The following is a 27,121-nucleotide window of genomic DNA, read 5'->3' on the forward strand; positions in this document are numbered from 1 at the left end:
ATACAAGCATTTTAGATTGTAAATTAAAGAAATTGATACCAATGGGAAAGCTCAATACATTAGGCAGCAGACAAAGATCTGTGTTTACAATGATAAAAATTGGTCTGAGCAATAAAATGTAAATGAAAACTTATGATCCACATTATACAGAATGTGCAGCGACTTTTCATCACAACATAATAACCTTAATGAGACAAACAGAAGGCGGCACCCTTAAGAAATGAGATTCAAATAATTGACAGTAGCGGTAGTTAATTTTAGCTGGAAAATATCCATACTGCTTAGTAATATAATAAGCTCCAAGTGCACAAGCAAGATGGATACATGCTAGAAGAAACATCAAAGCAAGAAGACTTGATGAGTTAATGGCTTCAATTTTTATTGCACTTAATTTCATGATACAAAAATTTGGCACCTTGATTTCATTTCTTGAGAGTAAAGTTTGAACACTCATTATGCATGTACAGATTGCATCCCGCATAACAAAGGAAGAAGAAAAAAAAGGAGCTTAAAAGGAAGAAGAAAGAAAAATCTGAGTTATCTAACAGAATTATTTATTTGGCCGGAAGCTAGGTTTTTAAGCTCCAATAAATGTTCATCATTTGAAATGTGGAGCATACGGCGAAGGTCTGTCAACAATGCTTCTTGTTCCCAGTTCATGGGCCCAGAAGCATAAAATGCTGATATTGTACAACGATAGGCTTGTAACTCAAGGCTATGGATTCCTTGGTCCAATGCCGCACTCGTTGTGAGAGATTTTTTTCTTCCTAAAATAGCAGAAGCTTCATATAGATCATTATGAGATTTCATATCTTGACCCATGCCATTAAAAGGATCGCACGTTGACCTACAAGGGCTTTTGTTAACACCGCAGCTACCAACAGAGGATGAGATACTCTCAGCATCAGTACCTTGCAGCCTAAATCTATAACAACGTCCGCCATCAGCATTTGATACTAGAACCACTTGATTTGTTTCAAAAGTTGCTGTGTTTCTGTTGATTAAGGAAGAATACAAGCACTTTTCACCAAACTTTGTCCGTGGTGAAGTAACAGCATCAACCTTTTCCAGTGCCGAGTTCCATTCAAAAACACCTTCTTTCTCGACAGCCCTCATCTTTGTGAAAGTTCCAGTACATTTTTCAAGCGATCGTGAGCAATTCCTGGCCCTTTTCTTCACAATCCTAGCAAAAAACTGAGAAGTACCCTGATCATCGATGGGTTGCGGTACGTTAGAAATTAACTTCTCTTTTGATACCCCATTTGTAATTTTATCACAACATTTTGCAGAATACTGAAAGGAAATAGCGAAATACTTAAACCCAATTTCAATAAAAGAATTATTACTAAGGAAAACTATAAATTCAAGTGCATCGTTCTACAGAAATTAACTATAGTTGTACAATGACCACATGTTTACGGCAAAGAAAAACGCAGAGATAGCATATGCACCTTCTATTAATGAATGAAAAACTATTGGTAGAAAAACAGAGAAAGATTCTGTGATATTACCTTTCTAAAAACAAACCATTTGTCATCCTGCCAACATTTTCTTAGCCTAATGCAAGATGAGTGGACAATAAGTTCTGTAGAAGAACCATGGAGTCTAACAGAGAAGTACTCTCCACTGGAAAACATAATTATTTTGGCAACGAACCATGAAAAATTATTAAGGACTTCGACAATATCACCAGGCACCCAATCCAGACGACCCTTTTCTGATTGAGGACGGGGCCTAATGGCCCTTCTTGGTACTCTTTCCATAGAAGAACCAACATCAGGTAGATGGCGATCATATCTAACATAGTAGTTATGTCCATTACCAGAAATGATCTCTGCGCACCACCATGACCCATCAGGATCTTCGCTCTTGTTTAACACTTCAACTTTACTCCCCTTCATGAACCTCATATTTTAACAATATGGGAATCCAATTATACAACCCTGTTACAGAAAAAAAAAAATTCATAAGGAATAAAAATCAAACATAAGTTCGGTTATTAATACATTAAGATCATGAATCGAGAACCCTCCCAAATAATATCTGATATGACCGCAAAAATCCAAATGTAAAACAAATTATAACCCTCAATTAAAAAAAATAAAAAAAATAAAAAAAAATTATAACCCTCAATTAAAAAAAATAAAAAAATTAAAAAAAATTATAACCCTCAATTAAAGAGCTGACATTCAATTTCTTAAGATCATTCATTATATATCAACCAATTGGAATAATATATATCAAAAGTATTGGCTCTACAACATCAGTATCAACCTAAAAACGACAACTAACATTCAATTTCTTAAGACAATTGGAGTAACATAAATCAAAAGTATGGGCTCTGCAACATCAGTATCAATACCCTCGTGAATCTGATTGAAGCGTGTCCTTTCTACTTTCCATCAACTGCAAACCAATAATCATAAATTTGAAACTCTGCCAAAGGATGCAATAATAACCGATTAGATCGTGAACACTCTATCTATGCTTTATCACAATATATCAATCCTCGAATTGTAAGGATTATATCTTCAATTTCGTCATAAATTTTCAAAAGAAGCACATCCATTGCATTGCAGTTGTTCACAACTCTAAAACAACCAAAAAAAAAAACATGAAAGAAATAGTTAAATGAACCAAAACGATCAACCGCGAAAAATTACAGATTGTAAACAAAAATGATAAGTTAAACGATGGATCGAAATCTTCTTATGCTTAAAAAATAACTAAGTTTTATTAATCGAAATGCCAGTAAAAGTAATTACTCACGGTTAGATTACAACGACCACGAGCAATCTATAAAGATCAGGTCCAAATAGAATTCAGCTTTCCTTCCTCTCTCTCGCTCTCTCTCTTTCTCACTTGGTCTCTCTCCCTCCCTCCCTTGTAACGCCTTCACGCTTCTTTTCTCCTCTGCTTTGAACAGTATATTTTCTCTGCTATGATGTCCAAATTGCTGCCGATGATATTCAGATTTATAAGTCGAGGAAAAATATGGAAAATGGATTCGAAAATCTTTATTAAATGTTGCTTGCAGCTTGTATTTGGAGTCCGGCTTCAACACCGAACTCCTATTTATCCGACTCGGTCTAGGTCGGTCGATCTGTTCAAACCGCGCCGCAACTGAAGCCACGCTACTCGGAAACAAATAGAAGACGTAAATGTCATGAGCTGATAGTTCAGAGAAGGGCTTTGCTTATGCTCTGATCATCAGATACGGGATAGTGATTCATGTGAAATAATGCATCTCTACGGTATTATTTACTTAAAAATTTTGATCATTATTGCTCTTATTATATTAAATAAATAATTCATAAAAATTATATATATATATATATATATATATTCAGATACGGGATAGTGATTCACATGAAATAATGCATCTCTACGGTATTATTTACTTAAAAATTTTGATCATTATTGCTCTTATTATATTATATAAATAATTCATAAAAATTATATATATATATGATCAATTTAATCTGAGGGCATCACATTGCTCTAATTTAATCTCTTGATTATATAAAATTGACCCAAACTATTACTTTATGTTGTAATTGTGATATCAACTTAATCCGAATTTAGCCCCTGGATTTTACAAAATTGATTCCAATTATTTTCACAAAGACTATTTTGTACTAATTTTATATAATCGATGGACTAAATTAGAACAATATTTTACTCTGAGATTAAAATAGGCATATACAAATAGTTACTTACGTTTAAAAAAAAATAGATGATATAATAAGTAAATGCGTTGGAATAGTGCAAAGAAAGCAAATTCACATTATGGATCACAGTATGTTGGTGATAAGCGAATGATTGTGGTTCGTTGGTCACTTCTGGAAGGACTATTTTAGTGAGTCAAGGAGAAACAGGGAAAGGACAATATGTATAAGGCTTCGTTTGGGACTAGCTTTCTTACTGCTTCTTAAAACAGTTTTCTAGTAAAAAATGAATTTTTTATAATAAAAAATTATTTTAAGAAGCAGTAATAAAGTTGTCTCAAATAAAATCTAAATAGAAAAGTATAAGTGAGTTGTATTTTTTCATTACTTTTTTAGGAGATTATTTCTTGTTTTTGTGGGTTGTTTTGTGATTATAGATCAAAACTAACTCTTCCCTAACTTGGCAAGTGTTCCAAAACAGCTCATGAGATGGTTTTACAGCATCTTAGGCAAGTCTTAACAACTAGCAAGAATTTAGATGAGCCAAGTTGTTATTCACACCTCATCCACCCATTGTTATCCTCCATCATGTGGTGGTCTTTGAGCCACGCAGGTACTTGGTTTGCACGTCGGGGTACAAAGTGTTTGAAAATTACATCAACAGGTCTTCACATAAATTTTATTAAGATGAGCTTAAAATATAATGTATTTTGTGTTAAGATCAGTACACCCTTTGATAAAGTTGATTGTAGAGCTTTTCCGGAAAAAAAAATTTAAATATTTCATTGTAAAAAATATTTTTTTTATTAAAAAACGGATCTCATTCGGATTCCCACGCTTGCTCTAAATCGATAGCAAAGCTTGGGATGATCGAAACTAAGAAAATGAAGAGTTAGTGAAAAGTACCATTCTCTGGAAAGTGTTGAGCATATTTGTTAGACTTCTTTCATCTACTATACGGAAGAGAAGGCACGGGCTTTGAAGGAATTGAAGTCGAAGGCGGATCAAGGTAGCTTGCTGCCACGAAGAATGGAGCATACAAAGTTTATTATGCATCTGTCATGAGACCCATTGGTCCTAAGCAATGTCTTTCGCGAAGCGACCCACATAGAATCTCCTTTTAGGGAGGCACTAACATGGAATTTCGATTTGATGCGGGTATCCAATCTCGTTGTTGAGATGTTCAATGGATTTCGGGACCTTGACGAATGGCCGGCCACCATTGTTGTTAGAAGAGCAAAAGGCTCCCTTGACCTGTTTTTTTCCCTATATCTAGGTCAAAGAGTTGACCTGATCAAATTTAACCAGGCTAGACCCCAAGACCCTTCCCAATTGGTTTAGGGAGTCAAGTCAAGTCTGCTGAGCCCAGACCCAAGTCATGGTTCAACATGGTTGACCCAAATTGACCCAAACTCCTTTTAATTAATTTCAAATCCAATTCAGGGCTTCTTGGCTCAGTCTCTCACCTCCCTTGTCCCATGGATCAGACCAAGTCTCTTAAGCACAGATCCATGCCCTGAGTCAACTTTGTTGATCAGGTCAACCCAAGTTGATTCCTTTGGCCCCTTTGAGCCCAAATCCATTCAAATCTTTCCATGGCTCAATCCCCCACTCCCTTGGACCCATTTGACTAGGTTGACCAGGTCAACACTTGAACTGGTCAACCTAAGTCTTAAATAGGTCAAATCAACCCATTTAAGCCCAATTAAAGCTCATTTAACACCCTGATTGATTCCCTTTGCTCAAAAATTCAAAACCACAGCCAGATCCCCTCCTTTTCCCTCCTAATTAACCCCAAATTCAATCTTGGCCGTTGGTTGTAACCCTAGGGCTATAAATAGGGAAAAATTAGGTTTTCTTAGGACTTTTTTTGCTCTCTCTCTCTCTAGACATTCTAAGGCTCTAAGATTTTGCATGAGCACCCCCACTACTTCTCTCCACATTTCCCAAGCAAATCCCGTGGCCAAGACCTCGTCGGTGGCAAGATCTCCGGCCAACCGAAGGTATTTTCCTTCCAAGACGAATTTCGACCGATCCAAGACGAATCAGAGCTCGAGTTCAACTATAGAAGGATTCGTGGACAGTCTACAAGTGTAACAAGCCCAAGATCGACTGAATCCACCGTGTGGATCGCTAACCCTAGTTAGAAACACCTAGATCTAATTAGCGTTCACAATATCACGTTTTAGAACACGATTTTTGTTCCCCATGAATGCTCTTCGGGTATAGAGCCTCTGTTAAAATTTCGTTCAATTTCATCCATCCGATCGAGAGAAAATTCAAAAATATTGTTTTAGCTTCGATTTGTGTTGTCTACGATTGGAGCCATTGATCTCGTGATCAACGGCTATGATTTCGCCATTCCGCGGCTCACATCCGGCCGTGGACTCGATCCCGTGGTCACCATCATCGTATGGCTCGATCTGGAGCATCCATTCGACAACACAGAAGAACCGACGGTCCCCATTCGCTGCCAACGTGGATTAGTGGGAACCGTCCGCAGGCCCGATGATGAAGCAATGATTGTCGGCGGCGCAATCATTGCCAATCAACGCGCCGCCGGCAATGATTGCCTTGCATTTTCGAAACGAGTTAGATGCCGCCGCGTGTCCCATTGAAAGTCGCCGCCGTTTTTATTAATTAAAAAAATTGATTTTAAATTAGTTTTTAATCTGATTTCTTTGAATAATCATTATAAATTATTTTTAAATCCAAAAAATATGTATAATATGCCAAATTGCTAGTACTTTTGTCCTCTTCCATTTAAAATTTAAATTATTTTAAAATAATATGTATATTTAAAATTATTTTATTTTTAATTGATTATTTTTTTTTAATATTTTAATTAAATCATTATTATAGTTTAAATTATTTTAAAAATTTCAGAAGCTTTATTATTTTAATTTAATTTTAGTTAATAATTTTTTCAAATACAAATTATTTGAAAATTACTTTTAATCATTTTAAATTTCATAAATTTGTATCTTTTCCGTTTTAAATTCATTTTTGATGCATAATACCTCGTTATTTTCAGAAAAAATGTGTATTTCTCTTTAAAAACAATTTCACTTATCAAAACTTTTTTTCTGCAATATTTTCTGAATTATTTATTTAGTTGATATCACTACTGTTATATCAATAAATCCCTAGTACAACATATGTACAGTGCTAGTGAAAGTTCATGAACAAATATAAGTGTTTTAGATTGTAAATTAAAGAAATTGATACCAATGGGAAAGCTCAATACATTAGGAAGCAGATAAATATCTGTGTTTACAATGATAAACATTGGTCTGAGCACTAAAGGTTTTGTTTGGGACAGCTTTCGTAATGCTTTTTTAAAACGGGATCTCAGTAAAAAAAAAATAAAATTTATGAAATTTTTGCACTAAAAATTTATTTTAGAAAACAAGAAAAAAATCATCCCAAATGAAGCCAAAATGTATATGATAACTTATGATCCACATTATACAGAATATGCAGCGACTTTCCATCACAACATAACAACCTTAATGAGACAAACAGAAGGCGGCACACTTGAGACATGAGATTCAAATAATTGACAGTAGCGGTACTTAATTTTAGCTGGAAAATATCCATACTGCTTAGACATATTATAAGCTCCAAGTGCACAAATAAGATGGATGCTTGCTAGAAGAAACATCAAGGTAAGAAGACTTGATGAGTAAATGGCTTCAATTTTTATTGCACTTAATTTCATGATACAAAAATTTGGCACCTTGATTTCTTTTCTTGAGAGTAAAGTTTGAACACTCATCATGCATGTACAGATTGTATCCCACATAACAAATGAAAAGAAAAAAGAGAACTCAAAAGGAAGAAGAAAGAAAAATCTGGAGTTATCTAAAAGAATTATTTATTTGGCCAGAAACTAGGTTTTTAAGCTCCATTAAATGTTCATCAATTGAAATGTGGAGCATACGGCGAAGGTCTGTCAGCAATGCTTCTTGTTCCCAGTTCATGGGCCCAGAAGCATAAAATGCTGATATTGTACAACGATAGGCATGTAACTCAAGGCTATGGATTCCTTGGTTCAATGCCGCACTCGTTGTAAGAGATTTTTTTCTTCCTAAAATAGCAGAAGCTTCTGATAGATCACAGTGAGATTTCATATCTTGACCCATGCCATTAAAAGGAACGCACGTTGACCTACAAGGGCTTTTGTTAACACCGCAGCTACCAACAGAGGATGAGATACTCTCAGCATCAGTACCATCCAGCCTAAATCTATAACAACGTCCGCCATCAGCATTTGATACTCGAACCACTTGATTTGTTTCAAAAGTTGCCGTGTTTCTGTTGATTAAGGAAGAATACAAGCACTTTACACCAAACTTTGTCCATGGTGAAGTAACAGCATCTACCTTTTCCCGTGCCGAGTTCCATTCAAAAACACCTTCTTTCTCGACAGCCCTCATCTTTCTGAAAGTTCCAGTACATTTTTCAAGCGATTGTGAGCAATTCCTGACCCTTTTATTCACACTCCTCGCAGAAAACTGAGAAGTACCCTGATCATCGATGGGTTGCGGTATGTTAGAAATTAACTTCTCTTTTGATACCCCATTTGTAATTTTATTCCAACATTTTGCAGAATTCTGAAAGGAAATAGCGAAATACTTAGACCCAATTTCAATAAAAGAATTATTACTAAGAAAAACTGTAAATTCAAGTGCATCATTCTCCAGAAATGAACTATAGTTGTACAATGACCACATGTTTACGGCAAAGAAAAACGCAGAGATAGCATATGCGCCTTCTATTAATGAATGAAAAACTATTGGTAGAAAAACAGAGAAAGATTCTGTGATATTACCTTTCTAAAAACAAACCATTTGTCATCCTGCCAACATTTTCTTAGCCTAATGCAAGATGAGTGGACAATAAGTTCTGTAGAAGAACCATGGAGTCTAACAGAGAAGTACTCTCCACCAGAAAACATAATTATTTTGGCAACGATCCATGAAAAATTATTAAGTACTTCGACAATATCACCAGGCACCCAATCCAGACGACCCTTTTCTGATTGAGGACGGGGCCTAATGGCCCTTCTTGGTACTCTTTCCATAGAAGAACCAACATCAGATAGATGGCGATCATATCTAACATAGTAGTTATGTCCATTACCAGAAATGATCTCTGCGCACCACCATGACCCATCAGGATCTTCGCTCTTGTTTAAAACTTCAACTTTACTCCCCTTCTTTAACCTCATATTTTCACAATACGGGAACCCAATTATACAACCCTGTTACAGAAAAAAAAAATCATGAGGAATAAAAATCAAACATAAGTTCGATTATCAAAACATTAAGATCATGAATCGAGAACCCTCCCAACTAATATCTGATAAGACCGCAAAAATCCAAATGTAAAACAACTTATAACCCTCAATTAAACACCTGACATTCAATTTCTTAAGATCATTCAATATATATCAACCAATTGGAATAATATATATCAAAAGTATTGGCTCTACAACATCAGTATCAACCTAAAAACGACAACTAACATTCAATTTCTTAAGACCATTCATTATATATTAATCAATTGGAGTAACATAAATCAAAAGTATGGGCTCTGCAACATCAGTATCAAAACCCTCGCGCATCTGATTGAAGCATATCCTTTCTACTTTCCATCAACTGCAAACCAATAATCACAAATTCGAAACTCCGCCAAAGGATGCAATAATAACCGATTAGATCGTGAACACGCTATCTATGCTTTATCACAATATATCAACCCTCGAATTGTATGGATTATATCTTCAATTTCGTCATAAAATTTCAAAAGAAGCACATCCATTGCATTGCAGTTCTTCACATCGCTAAAACAGAAAAAGAGCATGAAAGAAATAGTTAAATGAACCAAAACGATCAACCGCGAAAAATTACAGATTGTAAACAAAAATGATAAGCTAAACGATGGATCGAAATCTTCTTATGCTTAAAAAATAACTAAGTTTTATTAATCGAAATGCCAGTAAAAGTAATTACTCACGGTTAGATTACAACGACCACGAGCAATTTAGAAAGATCAAGTCCAAATAGAATTCAGCTTTCCTTCCTCTCTCTCTCTCTCTTTCTCACTTGGTCTCTCTCCCTCTCTCCCTCCCTCCCTTGTAACGCCTTCACGCTTCTTTTCTCCTCTGCTTTGAACAATATATTTTATCTGCTATGATGTCCAAATTGCTGCCGATGATATTCATAATTATAAGTCCAGGAAAAATATGGAAAATGGATTTGAAAATCTTTATTAAATGTTGCTTGCAGCTTGTATTTGGAGTCCGACTTCAACACCGGACTCCTATTCATCCGACTCGGTCTAATGTCGGTCGATCTGTTTGAACCGCCCGCAACTGAAGCCACACTACTCGGAAGCAAATAGAAGGCGTAAATGTAATGAGCTGATATTTCAGAGAAGGGCTTTGCTTATGGTCTGATCATCAGATACCGGATAGTGATTCACGTGAAATAATGCATCTCTACGGTACTATTTAAATAAAAAATTTATCATTATTGCTCTTTTTATATTATATAAATAATTCATAAAAATTTTAAAATAAATGATTAATTTAATCTCAGAGCATCACATTGTCTTAATTTAATCCCTTGATTATATAAAATTGATCCAAACTAATATCTTATGTTGTAATTGTGATATAAACTTAATCCCAATTTAGTGCTTCGACTTTACAAAATTGATTTCAAATTTAGTTTCAAAGAAACTATTTTGTATCAATTTATATAGTCGAGAGACTAAATTAGAGCAATATTATACTTTGAGATTAAAATAGGCATATACAAATAGTTACTTTCGTTTGATAAAAAAGATGATGTAATTAGTAAATACGTTGGAATTTTGCAGAGAAAGTAAATTCAAATTATGAATCACAATATGTTGGTGATAAGCGGAGGATTGTAGTTCATTGGTCACTTCGAGGACTATTTTAGTGAGTCCTTAGAAACACGAGAAGAACAATATGTATAAGACTTCGTTTAGGACTGCTTTTTTATTGATTCTTAAAATAATTTTCTAATAAAAAATAAATTAAAGTTATTTTAAGAAGCAGTAAGAAAGTTATCCTAAATAAAATCTAAATAGAAAAAATATAATTGAGTTGTACTTTTTCATTACTTTTTTAGGAGATTATTTCTTGCTATAGTGAGGTTGATTTGTGATTACAGATCAAAACTAACTCTTCCTAACTTGGCAAGTGTTCCAAAACAGCTCATGCGATGGTTTTACAGCATCTTAGGCAAGTCTTAACAACTAGCAAGAATTTAGGTGCGCCAAGTTGTTATTCACACCTCATCCACCCATTGTTATCCTCCATCATGTGATGGTCTTTGAGCCACGCCAGGTACTTGGTGTGCACGCCGAGGTACAAAGTGTTTGAAAATTACATGTTTCACATAAATTGCATTAAGATGAGCTTAAAATATAATGTATTTTTGCTAAGATCTGGAAAAAATAATTTAACTATTTCATTGTAAAAAATATTTTTTTTTATCAAAAAATAGATCTCATCCAGATTCCCACGCTTGCTCTTGATCGATAGCAAAGCTTGGGATGATCGAAACTAAGAAAATGAAAAGTTGAATAGTGAAAAGTACCATTCTCTGGAAACTGTTGAGCATATTTGCTAGACTTCTTTCATCTATTGTACGGAAGAGAAGGCACATGCTTTGAAGGAATTGAAGCCGAAGGCGGATCAATGTAGCTTGCCTGCCACGAAGAATGGAGCATGCAAAGTTAATCGTGCACCTGTCGTGAGACCCATTAGTCCTAAGCAATGTCTTTCGTGAAGCGACCAACCTAGAATCTCCTTTTATGGAAGCATTAATATGGAACTTCGATCTGATGCAGGTATCCAATCCCGTCATTGAGATGTCCATCGGATTCCGGGGCCTTGATGAATGGCCGGCCACCATTGTTGTTAGAAGAGCAAAAGGCTCAAGGCATAGCAGGATGAACCAATGTGAATGAGTGTCAACTTCATTGCCTGAGCACGATTGGTGCTCGCCATATTAGGTGCTACCGTAGTAGCAAGAGAGGCCAAGCGGTGACAATTGAGAGGTTGTCACTGAGTACTCCGTCTCACATGAGAAGAGATGTCAAATGGCAAGGCAAACATACACCCGTGTTGCTCCTTGCGTATTATAGTATGAAAAGTAATGAAAAAATAGTAGCAAAGTAAAATTATGAGTGATATTTGACAAGCCAAACAAAAAAAAGGGCTATCCCAACCAAATCTTAAGTTTATAAATATTGATATGAAGTCTCATAAGAGCTAATTATTTGATAAAACATTATTGCAACATGATAAGAGTTAATAGCATAAATAAATTGAATAAATTATGAATTATAATATAATATTATAATCATAACTAGCACAAAATTAGTTAATCAATTAATACAACAGAAAGGCTAAAATCCCTATAAAAAAAATTCTAAGAAGCTACCAAAAATATTGTTCTAAATTTAATTTTATTTTTTGTTCATATAATTGGACTTTTTTCTCACGCCAATTACATCAAACACTTCAGAACAACTACAAATCAAGAAAGCAGAAAAACGTAGCAGAAATCAACACAAAATGAAGCCTAAATAACAATGCATATGGCTATTCATCTCAAAAGCCAATATTATTTGGACATCCTTTTTTTCTGCTTCATATTTTGAATACCATCATAATCATCTTCTTCAAGTTTCCTTCTCAGGCTATTCAGTTTTTCTTCAGCATCTGCAGTTTCACCAGAAAGGTTTAGTGCATAAGCTGCTCCAATTTGCCTCTTGCATTCCTTGCTCGCCAAGTCATGAGGAACCACTAATTAAAACCTCAAAATATTAGCTATTAAAAGGTGAGGTAGAAGTTGAAGATGAATTCCAATAACCAAAATTCAACTTGAAAAGTACCAGGTTTTGGGTAATCTCTGCCAATAATGCAATTTGCTTGCCTTTGTATGCTCAATGGAGCAGTCCAAGGCTCATATATGTATTCTTTGGGCATATCTGCAACATATTTTAACTTGAGAGGTGAGTTTCTTAGAGCATCTCCAATGGAACAGTAAACAACTGTTTGCCGTTCTTCCGTCGTTCCAACCGAGCGGCAATTCTTACGCAATTTCATCACGGATGAACAGTGCCACGCCAATATTGGTGTTGCACTGTTCATCTCTGCCATTTTTTGGTCTCTACCGGACTTGCCAAAGAACACGCAAAAGAAGAGAACAACCGTTACGGGGCAAAATGGCGTTCGATTGGAGATGAATCATGATATTTTTTAGTTTCACGGCATTTTGAAGTGAAAAATGAGATTTTCTGTTGGAGATGCCCTTAATGAACAAATGACTATAGCCAAAATGGAGAATGGGAAGTGCTACCTTTCAACACTGGGAGAAAATGTCTGATGAAGTTTCCTGAAGGATCATATTTCTTCCCAAAAGATATGGGAGAGTAGATGCGGTGATACTGTCAATGAGCATAAGAGATTACTATTTAAGAGTTTCTTTTTTTCTTTTTTGGGTATATATAATAACAAAATGCTGGAGAAGGCTAACCTGGTAAAAAAATGATGAACAAGAAAGCCATAGCCAATTGCCATTATTTATAGCCCAATCAGAATCTATAAGTAGTCTCTCAAAGACATCACGTCCTTTCTCCCAGTGAATAAACTAGCAGGATAAGGATATTGTTCATGTATCATTCATCTCAGGCCTATATATAGTCAATGTAAAGAGAACGAGGTGCATAGAAAAAGATGAACTAGCAGCGTTATCAAGAGAAAGAGATGCTTGAAAAAAATTTGTTTTATCAGATTGATTGGAAGAGGCATAAGAAACTTGCCGGATAAAATTAGCCTTCTAAGAAATTTGAATGGGAAGATAATAATGTCATGGTATTTTTTAACAAGAGCAATATCCGTATTACCTTTGCTAAGCAATTTGTTTTATAAGAGAAAATTTGCAACACGAATACTTCAATCCCTTAAATCTCCTACTCACAAAATCTCAAACAAATAGTCACTACAGGAAAAACGTGTTTTACCAGCGGCAAATGGTCATTTTTCATCGGTTTTATAAATTTTCGGCGACTTTCCGGGGGCAAATTTTCCGGAAAGCCGTTGAAAAATAGTCCGCCGGCAAGCTGCCGGAAAAATCAGCCGGTAATTGACAATTTTCCTGTGGTGAGTGAACCAAACCATAAAAAATATTTTAAACACAACGACTCGGAATTTTTCTCTGAAGTAAAGCTGAATTCGACTAAAACTATATTTAAAAGAGGAGAATTCATAATAGGATTCCACACAAAAAAAGGCAAAATAAACAAAATTAGCTTTGCCGGGTTCAAATATTAAAATTTCAGACAAAAAAACATGGAAAACAACCATAACCATTAGGGTGCAGGTTCATACTAGATCACCCCGAGTCAAAAAGCATGCAACTGAATGGCGGGCTAAATGGTGCATCCATCCCCACTTCTTCAGCTACAATAGTGGGAAAAAAAAAGGTTTAGAATGGTATAGATAACAAAACTTTAGATAATGCAAGTAAAGTTGCATTCCCAAGTCAAACAATCATGCTATCATATTATGCCAAAATGGATTGACGATATGAATAAACCTGAATCATGATAGCATCAATCCATGGATAGCCTGTCTGAGCATCTCTCCAAGCTACAAAAAGCTTTTCATCATCTCTCCATGGAATCTGCAAAATTAAAAAATAGATGTTTGAACGAGAATTTCAACAAACAAGTTTAGATGTGGCTATTAATGTGTACCTGTTTGCATATTTTGTTTCCCTGCATTCTATCAAAATTAGGAGTACCAAAAGCCACAGTATAGAAAAAGTCACGCCACAATAACTGTCAATAGGTTAGATTTTCTTTAGTATATAAAAACTTTCCAGCGGAAAAGATACATGAGAATATGAGATCTGACCTGTCCAGCAAGCGAAACTGGAGGCTGTGTGTGCTTTTTAACTGTCTTATAAGCATCATCAACACACTGAAAAAAATATCTCGAAGAAAGACATCCAAACTACAAAAATCCAAAAGGTGGTCAAAGGAAACCAAAAGGTTTTTGAGCGAGAATCTAAGAGCAAAAAGAGAAGGGATGAGTAACGTAGAAAATCATGGTGATATAGAATTACTTTTAAGTATGGAGAAAGTACAGTTGTTGCTGGCTTTATAAATTCAGAAGGGTCACCCTTTGGTTTTTCAAATTCTGCCACCCATTTCTGCAAGATTCAGGGGAATTAATTACTAATTAGATGATAAAGAAAACCAAGGTTAACAAAGAATTACTCAAACGTTAACTCATCAAAATCTTCTAGTTATTATCAGCAGGGTCATAACTAATTCCCGACTCTCAATAAATTTAAGTAGCTTTCCAAAATGCTATTAGACTATAATAAAATGGAAAATTCTATCTGCTATACATAGTTATAGCAACAAGCTTTAGGAGTGAAAAGCCCAAGATTTGGGTGAAATAGGAAAACATGAAAACTAGTAACAAGTATAACGATATATAGGCAGAAGAGTTAACATCATAACGAAAAACCAATTGCCCAATTTCCTAGATGAAAGAAATTGTTTAAGTTGCAAGAAAGCCATATTTTGGTTAAATGCCTTCAAGAAACTACATCTATAAATTCATATGTTAGTACTTTTCAAGAAATTATAAGAGAAAAGAAAATTATTAAATTTCTCAAACATGCACTGATTATATATATAATCAAGGAAAAATTCATTTAGAAACCTTAAGAAGTATCCACTCCACAATGATATACACCGAAGTTACTGAATCATTAAGGTTTTCAGACAAAATTATAAATTCTCTGTGGATGCGATTTGCCTAGATGGAAATGATATTAAGGAAAAACATGAAAATTAAATAGAATGATTAGAGGGGGAAAATATCAGAAGATGAAGTTGTATGGCTATTATAATTTCTCTGTGGATGCCCTTCATGAGGAAACTGAACGGCATGGCTCTTCAACCTTGCAGCTCAAATGTATATTACTGACCACGTTGATGCTAATTAGAAGTAACAAAGGATATGCTCAGTTGTTCAGCAAGGTTAAGCTTCTATTTAAGACTAAAAACATACATATATAACCGTTAATGAGGGTAAATTTAACAGAATAGCCCTAGAAATTGATGGAATGCAATATAACAGTTCAAAATTCTACACCAGATGTCTACCGATTGCTCAGCACCTTCCACGAAGTCTCTCACGTCATCATGATCATCATTAAGCTTATTGTACTGATTTGGTGTCAGCTTTAAGCATCCTTACCATTCATTCTTGTGCAGTATTGCATATGTGCTAACATTAGGCTATTTGAACTTTCATAACACCTTCTAGCAGTTAGCTTCAGGCTTCGTTTGGGATGGCTTTCTTACAGCTTTTTGAAATAGCTTTCTAGTACAAAATTTTAATTTTTTATACTAAAAATTGTTTTAAGAAGCAGTAAGAAAACCATCCCAAACGAAGCCTTAGTCTAAGCATTTCTTCCTTTTAGTTTGAAATAAGTTGTATCTATCTACTTTATTGGCACATCATTTGCTCTCAATTACACATTAGAATACTTAAAATTGGCACCACTTCAGCACTTATGTGGATCTAGAAAAGTTGTCTCGTTATCCTAACTATTTAGACAGGCTTAATCCAAACACTTGTCTACAACTCACAAGTGTAATCAACTCACAAGTGTAATCTTATATTTGAAGTCAAATGTAGAATTAAAGGTTAGTAAATACAACTTTTACTAGGCACCATCCATATGATCGTTCTCATACCTTATTAACCAAATTTTCCTTCAACCTCTTAAGTGCCTCTGTCTCACCACCCCGGAAGGGAGAAAACTCCTACACTTATGATAGAAAACACCACTATCAACAGAGTCCAAATAAACAGTAGACTTAGACTAGTTAAATAGAAGCTGACATGACCTGTTTAACATCTTTATAACCAAGGTCATGAATGGATGGAACTCCAAGAATTTCGTACCCTGCAATATCGCCAATAGGAGGAAGCTTGGAGTACATCGACCGTAGAGGGGCTGATGGTTTACCAGCAATAGCTACAAATGACTTATATGTCAATGGCGCCTTTCCACCATTCTATTTTGTGTAACCATGGATTAGTCAAAAAATGAAAATAGTTTACCAGCATAAGAAAGATTAATAAGAGTGATCTCAAAAATTTTGAACTCCTACAATCTGAGAGAATAATGAAACTACCTTCCGAATGACTTCCGCGGGGTCAAAGAGTGTATGACTGACTGGAGAAAAAACTTCGATTCCAGATGCGGAAGCTATATCCTAGCAAAACCAGTATCAGATACTGATTCACGAACAAACGAACTATAAAACAATAACATCTTTCCCAAAATTGCATGGGAAAATAACTCCCCGGTTTGCCTCAGTTTTCTTATTTTAGAATCAATACAACAATGCAAGCCAGAAAGAAAAGAGAAAAGTAATGTCACCTTCACTTTATTATCTCTAGTCTGGGCGTACGGCTCCGTGTCAAATTCAAAAAATAGTTTTCCTATATTCCACTAAAATAAGAGAAGAGAGTCACTTCCAAAGTTCGATCGTAAAAATAGAATAAAGACTGAGATTGGACTAGAAGTCGAGGTACTCACGTCCTTAAGGAGCCTGGCTATAACCTGTACCGGCTCTCCTTTAAGCACAAGGAGGCGGGATTCAAGCCTCCTGAGTCCACAATCGAGATCGACAAGGCTTTCTAGCAGGAACTGAATCCGATTAATGCCGGCCCTAGAGGATCCCGGGGAGGAAGCCAAGCTGTCCGGATCGATGTAATACGGATCGAGCACGAAAACAGGAAATAGATGCTTCGAGCCCTTCTGCGCAAGCTCTAATGCCGGATTATCGTGAATCCGCAGGCCTTTTCGGAACCAGATCATACAATTCGACGACGAAGACGACTCCATGGAAGCAAGAGGCCGAGAAGGACGTCGAAAACCTCCAAAATTTAGCTTACGGAGGAGAGAAATCCCACTTGGAGTAGAGTGGAATCGAACTGGCGACGCCGTTCTAGCTATGAATGACTAACTACTTCATCTTCTGCTCTGCTTCTCCCTTGATAGTTAACTGAGAACTTTTCCCGCCGTAAGACGAGAGGCTGTAGTTTCTTTCCACGCTGGTGAAGTACAAACGGTCGGATGCGGATCGAACGGCCATTATTTGAAGACATACACAAGCAATAACATCGGCTCTGCAGACTCCACGTAGCTGTTTATTTGCACATGGCTGTGATACTAAGAACTTTTATTTGGTCCGGTCACACGAAGTAGCTCTACGTTCGGCCGCCAGTAGAATCGCGCCACGCGTTCTCATTATTTACCGTGCGCCCCGACAACCCGACCCGAAACAGACCCAGGATGGCTCGGTATTTCTCGATTTTGCTAGGTATTGCTCGGTATTGCTCGGTATTGGTCAATTTTGCTCGGCAATAACCAATACCGAGCAATACCGAGTTGTACCGAGTTTTTCTAGAAAAACTCGGTATTGCTCGGTATTGCTCGGTATTGGTCTTCACGTAGCGGTATTTCTCGTTATTGTCAAGCAATACCTAGCAATACCGATCAAATACCGAGTAATACCTCGCAATACGCGAACATAGCATTCATGAGTTCCGGTCCGGGTCAAATCGTCGGGCCGCACGGTAAAGAGTAAGAGCACATGGCGACATGTTATTGGCGGCCGAACGTACCTCTGTGTCCGATCAGATGACGTAATAATTGTTCGTGATACTAAGCAAGTTAGCATTAAAAGTGGCTCTTATTAACTATAAAGGATTTAATTTTAATAAAGATAAGTATTTTCAAAAAGTAAGGTTCTTGAATGAATGTATTTATTTCAAAGATTTAGACTTCGTATAGAAAAAATTTATTATTATTTTTAAATCTATTTTTAATAAAAAATTTATTTTAAAAAATTTTGTATACTAAAAAATTATTTTAGAATGTAGCAAGAAAACTGCCTCAAATGAAGCCTTAAGTACAAGTTGTCAATGCTACTCAATTTAACCTCTACTCGATAATAAGATCATATGAAGCTGCAAGGGCTATTTGTCCGGCTCATGAAGTGAATTCATCAAAGAGATAAGGCTACTCATCAATTCAAAATGAAGTCATTGAAAACTTCATTTGAACTAACCATTTATAGGACTACAACTTCACTTAAAACTTGTTCATTCTTTATACGAGCTATGTTTTAAGCTTAGTTATGTAATTTTACTTATATTTCTCAATTGTAACATTACTCGTAATATTTTGTCTCGACTCAAACATATAAATTAGATGTCATAAGGTGAGTCTAATATGTCACGTCACCTGCTTTAGTTTTATACTTCATAATTGAAGAAGATCTTGAACCTTCTGTTGCTTTCTTGAGCGGCTGGCGAGTTAGAACCGAGAAGCGAAGAAGACAGAGAGGTGATAGAGAAAGGAGAAACAGAACATGATGAAAGTAAGAAATGAATATTATTTCCCTTGCCTTCATAGTACAAACCTATTGTATATATAGACTTTAAGTCTATGGTAAAGAAGTAAATACACAATATTCTGCTAAAGAAAGTACAGTACGGAAAGTATAATAACTAATTTCATATTAATACATTTAATCATTTTGGTTCTCTAATAATAATAACTTAGGGGGAAATGACCTAATTGAGCCAAATAGATCATTGGGGTTGCCCAATTATACACATTAACCCAAACCCGAGTTAGCTTAAACAGGCCTAGCTGACCTAATTGGACTAAAACTTTCAAATTAGGCAAATCAATCAAACCTTAGGTCTTAAACTAATTTCAATATGTCAACCATACATAACTCAACTCTAATTGGGCCTTCATTTAGCCATTTGGCTCACTTAGTGCATGTTGACCCCTTTGCACCCCTCTAGCCATGTTGATCAATTTGACCAAATCAACCCAATCCAACCCTTTAGAACCCATTCCAATTGACCAATCATTATTAATTTGACTCAAATTAACCCTTAATTGAGCTCAATTTTACTAATGGATCAAATTAACCTAAGTTAATTCACTCAAACCTTTAAAATGACTTTAACCAAACCTTTCATATGACCTAAGTGGATTCAACATGCAACAAACCAATCCAAATGACCCTTGGTTGGGCTAATTGAGCCCAATTTAACCCTTAAAGACACTACTTAGCTATCGTATGCTAATTATCTCAAACTGATCAAAATAATTTTGCCAAACATCTTGGATGATTCACAAAACTCATATTGATCCAAATCAACAATTGATTTCACTCATTTAGCCTAATTGATCTATTTGACCCAAGATAAAACTACATGTAGCCCATTTAGGTCAATTGAGTTGAATTGACCAAATTCGCTAAATGGACCAACATCAACCCTTTTATGGGATGCCTGTTAAAGATTTAAGGCAAAAGCTCAGCTAGATGACATCAATAATTATGAGAAAATAAATGTTAAGGCAAGTGACAACCTATTGGGTTTGAGTAAGTTGAAATATTTAACTATTAATGTCTCATCTTACAATCAAATGGCCTTATCCACGAACATATCAAGCATCTTCTTCATCTAAGAAGAACTCATTTAAATATGCAGTGACTCCTCTTGTATGCAACTGGCCATAAATTACATCAAATCTAGCACCTATGTTTCCTTTAGCAAAACCTAAGATGAATCTTCCATCAATTCATATTTGAGTTGACACTACCTAACATATTTAACTACATAGATCGAACATCCAAATCTCTAAACTTAAAGTTGACATGCTAATGACTATGACATATCACACAAAACAAGGTATTACTCATCACGTAGCATATAAGGTCCTTTTAGTAGAACCATATCTCCAACACCCCCCCCCCCCCCCCAGCCTTGTGTTTTCCCCGACATTTGGCTTCTAAATAATAATACAACTTTTTATAATCCTCATCTCCTTCTCTTTGCATATGCAGATTAAGAATAATATTCAAGTGTTGATTCAAAAGTAGAGCTAGTATGCAACTCTCGTTGGTCTTTTGGTTCGGACTTTTGGCTACCAACTAAAAGGTCATGGGTACAAGTCTTTTGTATGTGATGTGTAAAAGATTGTTTTAATTGGCCTAAATATGTTAAAAAAAAGTTGAGCTAGCCATATTTATAAAAAAAACTAAAAATTATGTGTAAATCATTGACTAAATGTTTATTTCTCTTTATGATTATTTGTTCATAAAGAAGTGTGGAAAAACTATTGGACATGATGATATTCCAATAGATATATGAAAATGCTTAAGAGAAGAAGGCATTTATTGGATAACTACACTTTTGTTGGGCTCCAAAAATTTGTGCCATGGCCTCTCTGCGGCCCCTTTCTTTCTCTTCTAATCGTCAAGGAGAGTTTTAATGCTTAAGTTCTGAGGCTAATTTTCAAAAGGCATATTTAATTTTAAATAAGATAGTACCCAGAGATTTTTGCCCTCATTTTGAGATAACTTTATGATCTAAGTTCATGTTTCCTATAAACACAAGCCCCTATAGTTAATTACCCCTCCCGATAACAAGAGAGAACTTTTGATTAAGGCTAATCATCAAACATATGCATAGTATCTAGCATATAGTAGTAGTATGTTTAGGTATTTAAAATTTTAACATTTAAAATTAAAAATTAGTCACCTTAGAGGGGAGGGGAGGGGGGGCGGACAAAAATAGACCTGATCAAGATCCCATTGTTCTTTCATCCCAGGTCATCATGATCTCTGGTCTACTTATTTAGAGGAGGTAGTTGACCCATCTTGACAGAAGGATCCTTGTCAACAGTCATGAGTTGGTTCTTCTAAGCATATCCAATAGACCATTGGTGAATATTTGTCTAATGGAACGAATTGAATCCACCTTAGCTAACAAAGGGCTTTGTACTTATATCCTATTGAATCATTGCTTAATGATTTGAATACACTGGGGAACATACGGGCTCTAACAATAACTGTAATATAATGGTGTCATTTAGCAATAAAACCACACAATCAGACGGTCCCTATCATAACATTTTACATGCAACATCATTTGGCGGTGAAACCATTAGTTAGAGGACCTATTTCATGTCCTTATTGGCAAGAGGTAGTTTAATAATGAATCCTAATGGTATTCTCAACCAAACATTACTCTTTGTGAGCTAAAGTCATTTTCAAAATTTTCCACCTCGGCAAACTATTGCTGAGGGTGGATGAATATTTTACTTTAAGTATTTTGGTGATTTATATCATTTTAAATATCTTGATTTTGGGGTGATCTTTGATATTTTAATTTTCATGAGCATTTGTGAGTTTTGGGAGGCATTTTAGAGTATTTGGAGTCCCCTTCAATTGAGATGTTTTGTCAAAACAGCCATCAATGGGATGCTTATGGGAAATTTTATTTTGTTGATCGAACCTTGTCGACTATATCTACTTACCAACAAAGGATCGAGTTCATCGTTAAGTTTTATACCTTTATTAATGAATTTTTCTTGTAATAGACCTTGAAGACCAAATATGAATATATGAAAAAAATATCCCGATCAATATCTTGACAATATATTTGTTTGATTGTTTGAGTCATATCAACTCATACCTATTCACATAGAAGGATCAGGCTCGAACTAAGGTTCATTCCTTTTACCTGCGTGGCCTCCTCAGACGTTACATGTATATCTGTAAAAATCTCGTTGAGGCTCATACGGGAATTCATATTTTAATATATAAGTGGTGTTTTTGCAATAATCAGCTTGCGCAAATAACTATTATTGAAAAATGCATAGGGTTTCATTTGGAAGCTTGTAGATGTCTTATGTCCGCTTGTACAAGTGTTGCGGATCCGGTAGCATAGCATTACACTAAGGTTATTTGTTTCTCCTTGTAGATGAATTATTGTTTAGCAATGTATAAGGCTCCACTTGGAAATTTATAAATGTCTTTTGCCCACTTTTATGCATGTTATGAATCTGATGACGTGGTGTTGTACTTCAATTATTGCAAATCGACGGTATTGTTTAGTTCATCTTATCTTCTGCAAGTTGATATTTTCCTCAGCATTCAACTTGCGGGAGTGTACTTCAGCCCACAAATATGTTGAACAACACATAAGGAGCCTTCCACCTGTCGCTTGCAAGTGAGTTAATTTATTCGTGTGACAGGTTGGAGTCGCAAATATGTTGCCTCAATTTATCAGTTGTCCACAATTTTTACTACTGATTCCTTGTTTTTTCTCACAGTTGAATCATAATGTTAGCAAATTTTATTAAATTTGTATGTGGGTAGTGCTCCGACAATGACATTCAAATGCCATCCGTTGTTGCATGCATATGGACTTCATTCAAAGTGTATTTTGCTTATAGGCGGGTTGTAGTATTGCGCTACGGATCGTCCATTACTTCTTACGGGCAAGATGTCGTACACTGCAAGCTTTGTTGAATATGTTTATGAGTCGTCAGTGGATATCCAGAAATCATCAGCTTAACTTGTATGGTATTCATCATATTTATAACATAGCTACTATCATTGCTTATAGATATGACCGATGTATTCATTACGAGCCTTCTACCATCGCATTCAGGCAAGTTACAAGGAATGTATATCTTCTAAAACTGATATAGATGTTTGCATCATTGCTTATTGTATTGTGTATGTTTGCATTTGTTGCTAGCCATCATTCGTATGTGGACTACTGCACATGTTACCAGTCTCCCACCCTTGCTTGCAAATGTCACTACTTGAATCTACAAGCAGGCTATTATATGCACAACAAACTTGCTACCATTGTTTGTTGATGTCTGCATTCATTGCAAGTTCATCGCCTTTGTTTATGGATAGCCACATTCACCACTAGTTTGCTATTTTGATTTATATGCAAGCTGTTATGCACATGGTGAGTCACTACTACCACGCATGGGTGTTTGCATTTATTTGTGAGAGAGTATCATATGCATAAAAATTTTACCATTTACATTTGTAAGGAATCCATCATACTTACAACTTATCCATTATCGTTACTTGTGAGTGGAATAGTGTATTCATTTGCAAATTGATGTTGATTGTGAGGGAGCTAACGAATTCATTACAAGCCCTTTATATCTTACTCATGAGCATGCCACCCATTACTTAGATGCATTATTTGTACTTAGGTTATGTGTTCTCCTCAATTCAATTGATTGTCGCCTATTAATGTCTACTTGCAAGCAAGTAGTGTTTGAATATTTACTTATCACAAGTCATTTGATTATTGCTTGTTAGTGAGATGTAGGGATTTTCCCTAACCCACTATAAGTCATTGCTCGTTCATTTTCTTTTTTTTTTCATTTGAATAATCCATGTCTTTAATTAATATTTGCACTAGTGTGATTGTGTGTTTTTTAAATTAAAATATGGTTCTTTGTGAGTTATTTGAATTTTGTTCCCTGCTATTCATTCAAATTTGCAAGTTTAGTCCCTTGTATCTTATTCAAGCCCTGCATTTAGTTCAAATTCAAATCCTCTGTTCATTAAAAATTTTGACGGCCTCCTGACATCTCTCCTGTTTAGAGGAAATTTGGGGAGATAAGTCTTCCCACCACGCTACGAAGAGTGTGTATGGTAGGTGTCAGGAAACACTGTGGCTGTGGTTCGTCAATCCCACCAAGCTACAAAAAGCATGTATGAGTCTTCGAGGTACCTATTTGAAAATACAATTTTTTTTCCGCAGGCAGGAAGACACATATACAGATACTTAAAGCTGTCCCCACCATGCTACAAAGAGCATTTACAAGTCCTACCTGCCTCTCCCGCAAACACTGCACTTGATTCCCTCAACCAGCAGTAGCTAGGGATTTGGTCGGCTATAGGTTATGGATCAAAAGAGGCTACGGGGAAGTGTGGGCGGTTGAAGGAATCAGTACGAGGCCGGTTGGATAGTTGGGTTTGGCATAGTAGGTGAGGGTAGAAGGAAGATTTGCTTGCGGCTTTGGGATCATCAAGGTGGAGGGAATCGTAAGTCGAAGTTCTGTCTGGAGCAAAAAAGGTCGATGTTGGTTGAGGAAGGATCAGGATTTGATCTCATGTGTGGAGGAGGAAAAATTATTAGGAGCAGACACGAACGTAGAGATATGTCTGGACATCAACTTAAAATTTGATACGCTGAGTGCACTTTGGTTGCGCTTTTTTATGTGTTTTATCTGCACTTTAGTTGAGCTTTGACTGCTATTTTGTTACGCTTTAACAACGCTTTATCTGCGCTTTAGTTGTACTTCAGTTTCACTTTGATTGCTCTTTTGTTACGTTTTTTTACTGCGCTTTACCTACGCTTTAATTGCGCTTGGCTTAAAGTTCCGCGAACACTTTAAATATATATAATAAAAAATAAATCCAACTTATCCACTTCACGTGTCAAATTTTAAGTGGATGTACGGATGTATCTCCACATCCGGTGTCCGCACCTAATCATTTGTCATGGAGGAGGCTGAAACAAAGGGACTGCTTGGTATTGGATTTAAAGCGGGATTTAAGTCGGATTTACACCTAAATCTAGCCAAACGTCTTTTTTAGGTCCCGTAAATCTAACGTCTCTGTAAATTCAGGATTTATAGTGTAAATCCGAGTAAATATGCCTAAATCTAGCTTCTATCATTTGGTGGATTTGACTGAAGCAGCGCGCAGAAGAAAGAAAGATGGCAACTTGGCAACGAGCAAGAGCAAGCTCCGGTAGTCATTGTTACTTTCGATCCAACAGATAACGACAATGAGGTATGGTTTCAGATCCGATAGGAAGGAACGTTGTTGAAGGAGCGAAGTCGAACAACAACGAAGGAGCCGAAGAAGTGATTTGTGCAATCTCTACACTGCGAAACAACGAAGCCGAACAACAACAACGAAAAAGAAAAGATGACAAGCAAACCCTAGACATCTCTAAGCTATAATTAAGTAAATAATTAGTAGCATAATTAATGCATTTAATAATATAACTCATTTATTTTAATTAAATATTTAATAGTATAATTAATAATTAAAATTAATATGATTAGCTTAATTAATATAATTCAAAATAGAAATTATTAAACATACAATTAATAGCGTAAATAATAATTAAATAATTAATGAGTAGTAGAATTTTTAAGTGATTAATGAGATAATTAATAATATAATTTATAATTAAAACTAACTAAATAATACTTAAATAATTAATCAAATTATTAGTAGGAATATTATTTAAATAATTAGTTATTAGTTGTATAATTATCATTAGATTAGTTATTATATTATTTAGGTGTTTATTATTAAATTATTTATTATATTACTAAGTATCTAATTATCAAACAATCATTTATATTACATTCAAAACAAATTAATAATTAAAACTAATTTAAGTGATTAAATACAAATTTAAATCTCTAATAGCCTTAAATCTTGAGATCTGTTGTCAAACGGTTTATCAAAATTTAACAATATTTAATATTTATCATATCAAACAGTTCTCAGGATTTAACAGCCTTCGGATTTACTAAATTCGGACTTATAAGATTTACTAAATCCCACTAAATTAAATACAATTCAATACCAAACAGCCCCGAATAGCGTTTGTCTTTGTTTTATTAGAGTGGGCAAAAGTGTAGAGGTTGAGACGAGTGAATTGTGAGAGAAGACTCAAGTGGCGCCGAATGTACAGGGATTTTAGAGAGCTTTCGGCAAAATTTACGAAGATGACGTAAACGACGTCGATCTGTAGATAAGCGGATTTTTAGGGTTTCTACAGATGTTAACAACTTTTTAATATTATTTTGAAGACTAAAAGAATGTCAAATGAGTGGACAATGTATGTGTTAATTCCTATTTTAAAGAATAAAGGTGATGCACAAGCTTGTGCAAATTATAGAGGAATTAAGTTGATGTGTCATATTTTAAAACTTTGGGAGAGGGTTATGGAGGATAGGTTACTATGCGATACTAATGTTTCTCAAAATAAATTTGGATTCATGTCGGGTAGGTTTACTATGGAAGCTATTCATTTATTGAGAGGGTTAATGGAGAAGTTTAGAGAGAATATGGAGGATCTACATATGATATTAATTGATTTAGATAAAGCATATGATAAAGTTTCAAGAAAAGTGCTATGGAGAGTTCTAGAAAAAAAAAGGGATTAATAATGCTTATATTCAAGTCATTACGGATATGTATGCAAAAGCTATTACTTGTGTTCAAACACAAGATGGTTTGACCAAGTATTTTTCTATTTCAATTGGATTACATCAAAGATTATCCTTAAGCCCTCATCTTTTTGCTTTAGTCATGGATGTTCTTACTAGACATTTGCAAGAGGATGTACCCTGGTGTATGTTTTTTGCTGATGATACCTTCTTGTTGATAAAACTAGAGAGGGAGTTGAAGGTAAAGTCGAATTATGGAGGTCA

At 35.3% G+C, this 27,121-nt stretch overlaps 3 protein-coding genes across 3 annotated transcripts; all 3 read right to left on the reverse strand.

The window, feature by feature from the left end:
• Nucleotides 1-537: 537 nt before the first annotated feature.
• LOC110101901 lies at nt 538-1,910 on the reverse strand. Its single transcript, XM_028697568.1, has 2 exons — nt 1,512-1,910; nt 538-1,293 (listed from the first exon to the last, which is right to left on the reverse strand). Exons 1-2 carry the CDS (start codon nt 1,908-1,910, stop codon nt 538-540), a joined length of 1,155 nt encoding a protein of 384 aa, XP_028553401.1.
• A 5,618-nt stretch (nt 1,911-7,528) lies between these two features.
• Nucleotides 7,529-11,623, reverse strand: LOC110101903. Its single transcript, XM_020829998.1, has 3 exons — nt 11,306-11,623; nt 8,519-8,934; nt 7,529-8,381 (listed from the first exon to the last, which is right to left on the reverse strand). The coding sequence occupies exons 1-3, from the start codon at nt 11,621-11,623 to the stop codon at nt 7,529-7,531; spliced, it is 1,587 nt and encodes a 528-aa protein (XP_020685657.1).
• A 528-nt stretch (nt 11,624-12,151) lies between these two features.
• Nucleotides 12,152-18,038, reverse strand: LOC110101876 ((6-4)DNA photolyase). The gene is made up of 14 exons (XM_020829958.2): nt 17,348-18,038; nt 17,189-17,260; nt 16,941-17,021; nt 16,650-16,820; nt 16,497-16,565; nt 14,846-14,932; nt 14,635-14,733; nt 14,475-14,558; nt 14,315-14,401; nt 14,107-14,178; nt 13,253-13,366; nt 13,076-13,163; nt 12,609-12,704; nt 12,152-12,519 (listed from the first exon to the last, which is right to left on the reverse strand). Exons 1-14 carry the CDS (start codon nt 17,654-17,656, stop codon nt 12,338-12,340), a joined length of 1,611 nt encoding a protein of 536 aa, XP_020685617.1. The 5' UTR covers nt 17,657-18,038; the 3' UTR covers nt 12,152-12,337.
• Between the last annotated feature and the right edge of the window lie 9,083 nt (nt 18,039-27,121).

Source organism: Dendrobium catenatum, unplaced genomic scaffold (genome assembly GCF_001605985.2).
Source record: "Dendrobium catenatum unplaced genomic scaffold, ASM160598v2 fragScaff_scaffold_974, whole genome shotgun sequence".
Lineage (NCBI taxonomy): Eukaryota > Viridiplantae > Streptophyta > Magnoliopsida > Asparagales > Orchidaceae > Dendrobium > Dendrobium catenatum.

Bases quoted from the DNA above. Each gene is read 5' to 3' on its own strand.
- LOC110101903 (XM_020829998.1), bottom strand. From the start codon at position 11,623: ATGGTGGCCGGCCATTCATCAAGGCCCCGGAATCCGATGGACATCTCA. The intron at 8,935-11,305 runs GTACTTTTCACT...TTTCTGTAACAG, and splicing joins TCAACAGTTTCCAGAGAATG to GGTTGTATAATTGGGTTCCC. The intron at 8,382-8,518 runs GTTTGTTTTTAG...GTACAACTATAG, and splicing joins TGTTGGCAGGATGACAAATG to TTCATTTCTGGAGAATGATG.
- LOC110101901 (XM_028697568.1), bottom strand. From the start codon at position 1,910: ATGAGGTTCATGAAGGGGAGTAAAGTTGAAGTGTTAAACAAGAGCGAA. The intron at 1,294-1,511 runs GTAATATCACAG...ATTTCCTTTCAG, and splicing joins AATGGTTTGTTTTTAGAAAG to TATTCTGCAAAATGTTGTGA.
- LOC110101876 (XM_020829958.2), bottom strand. From the start codon at position 17,656: ATGGAGTCGTCTTCGTCGTCGAATTGTATGATCTGGTTCCGAAAAGGC. The intron at 14,933-16,496 runs GTATGAGAACGA...TGAATCTTGCAG, and splicing joins AGGAAAATTTGGTTAATAAG to AAATGGGTGGCAGAATTTGA. The intron at 12,520-12,608 runs GTACTTTTCAAG...GGTTTTAATTAG, and splicing joins CAGAGATTACCCAAAACCTG to TGGTTCCTCATGACTTGGCG.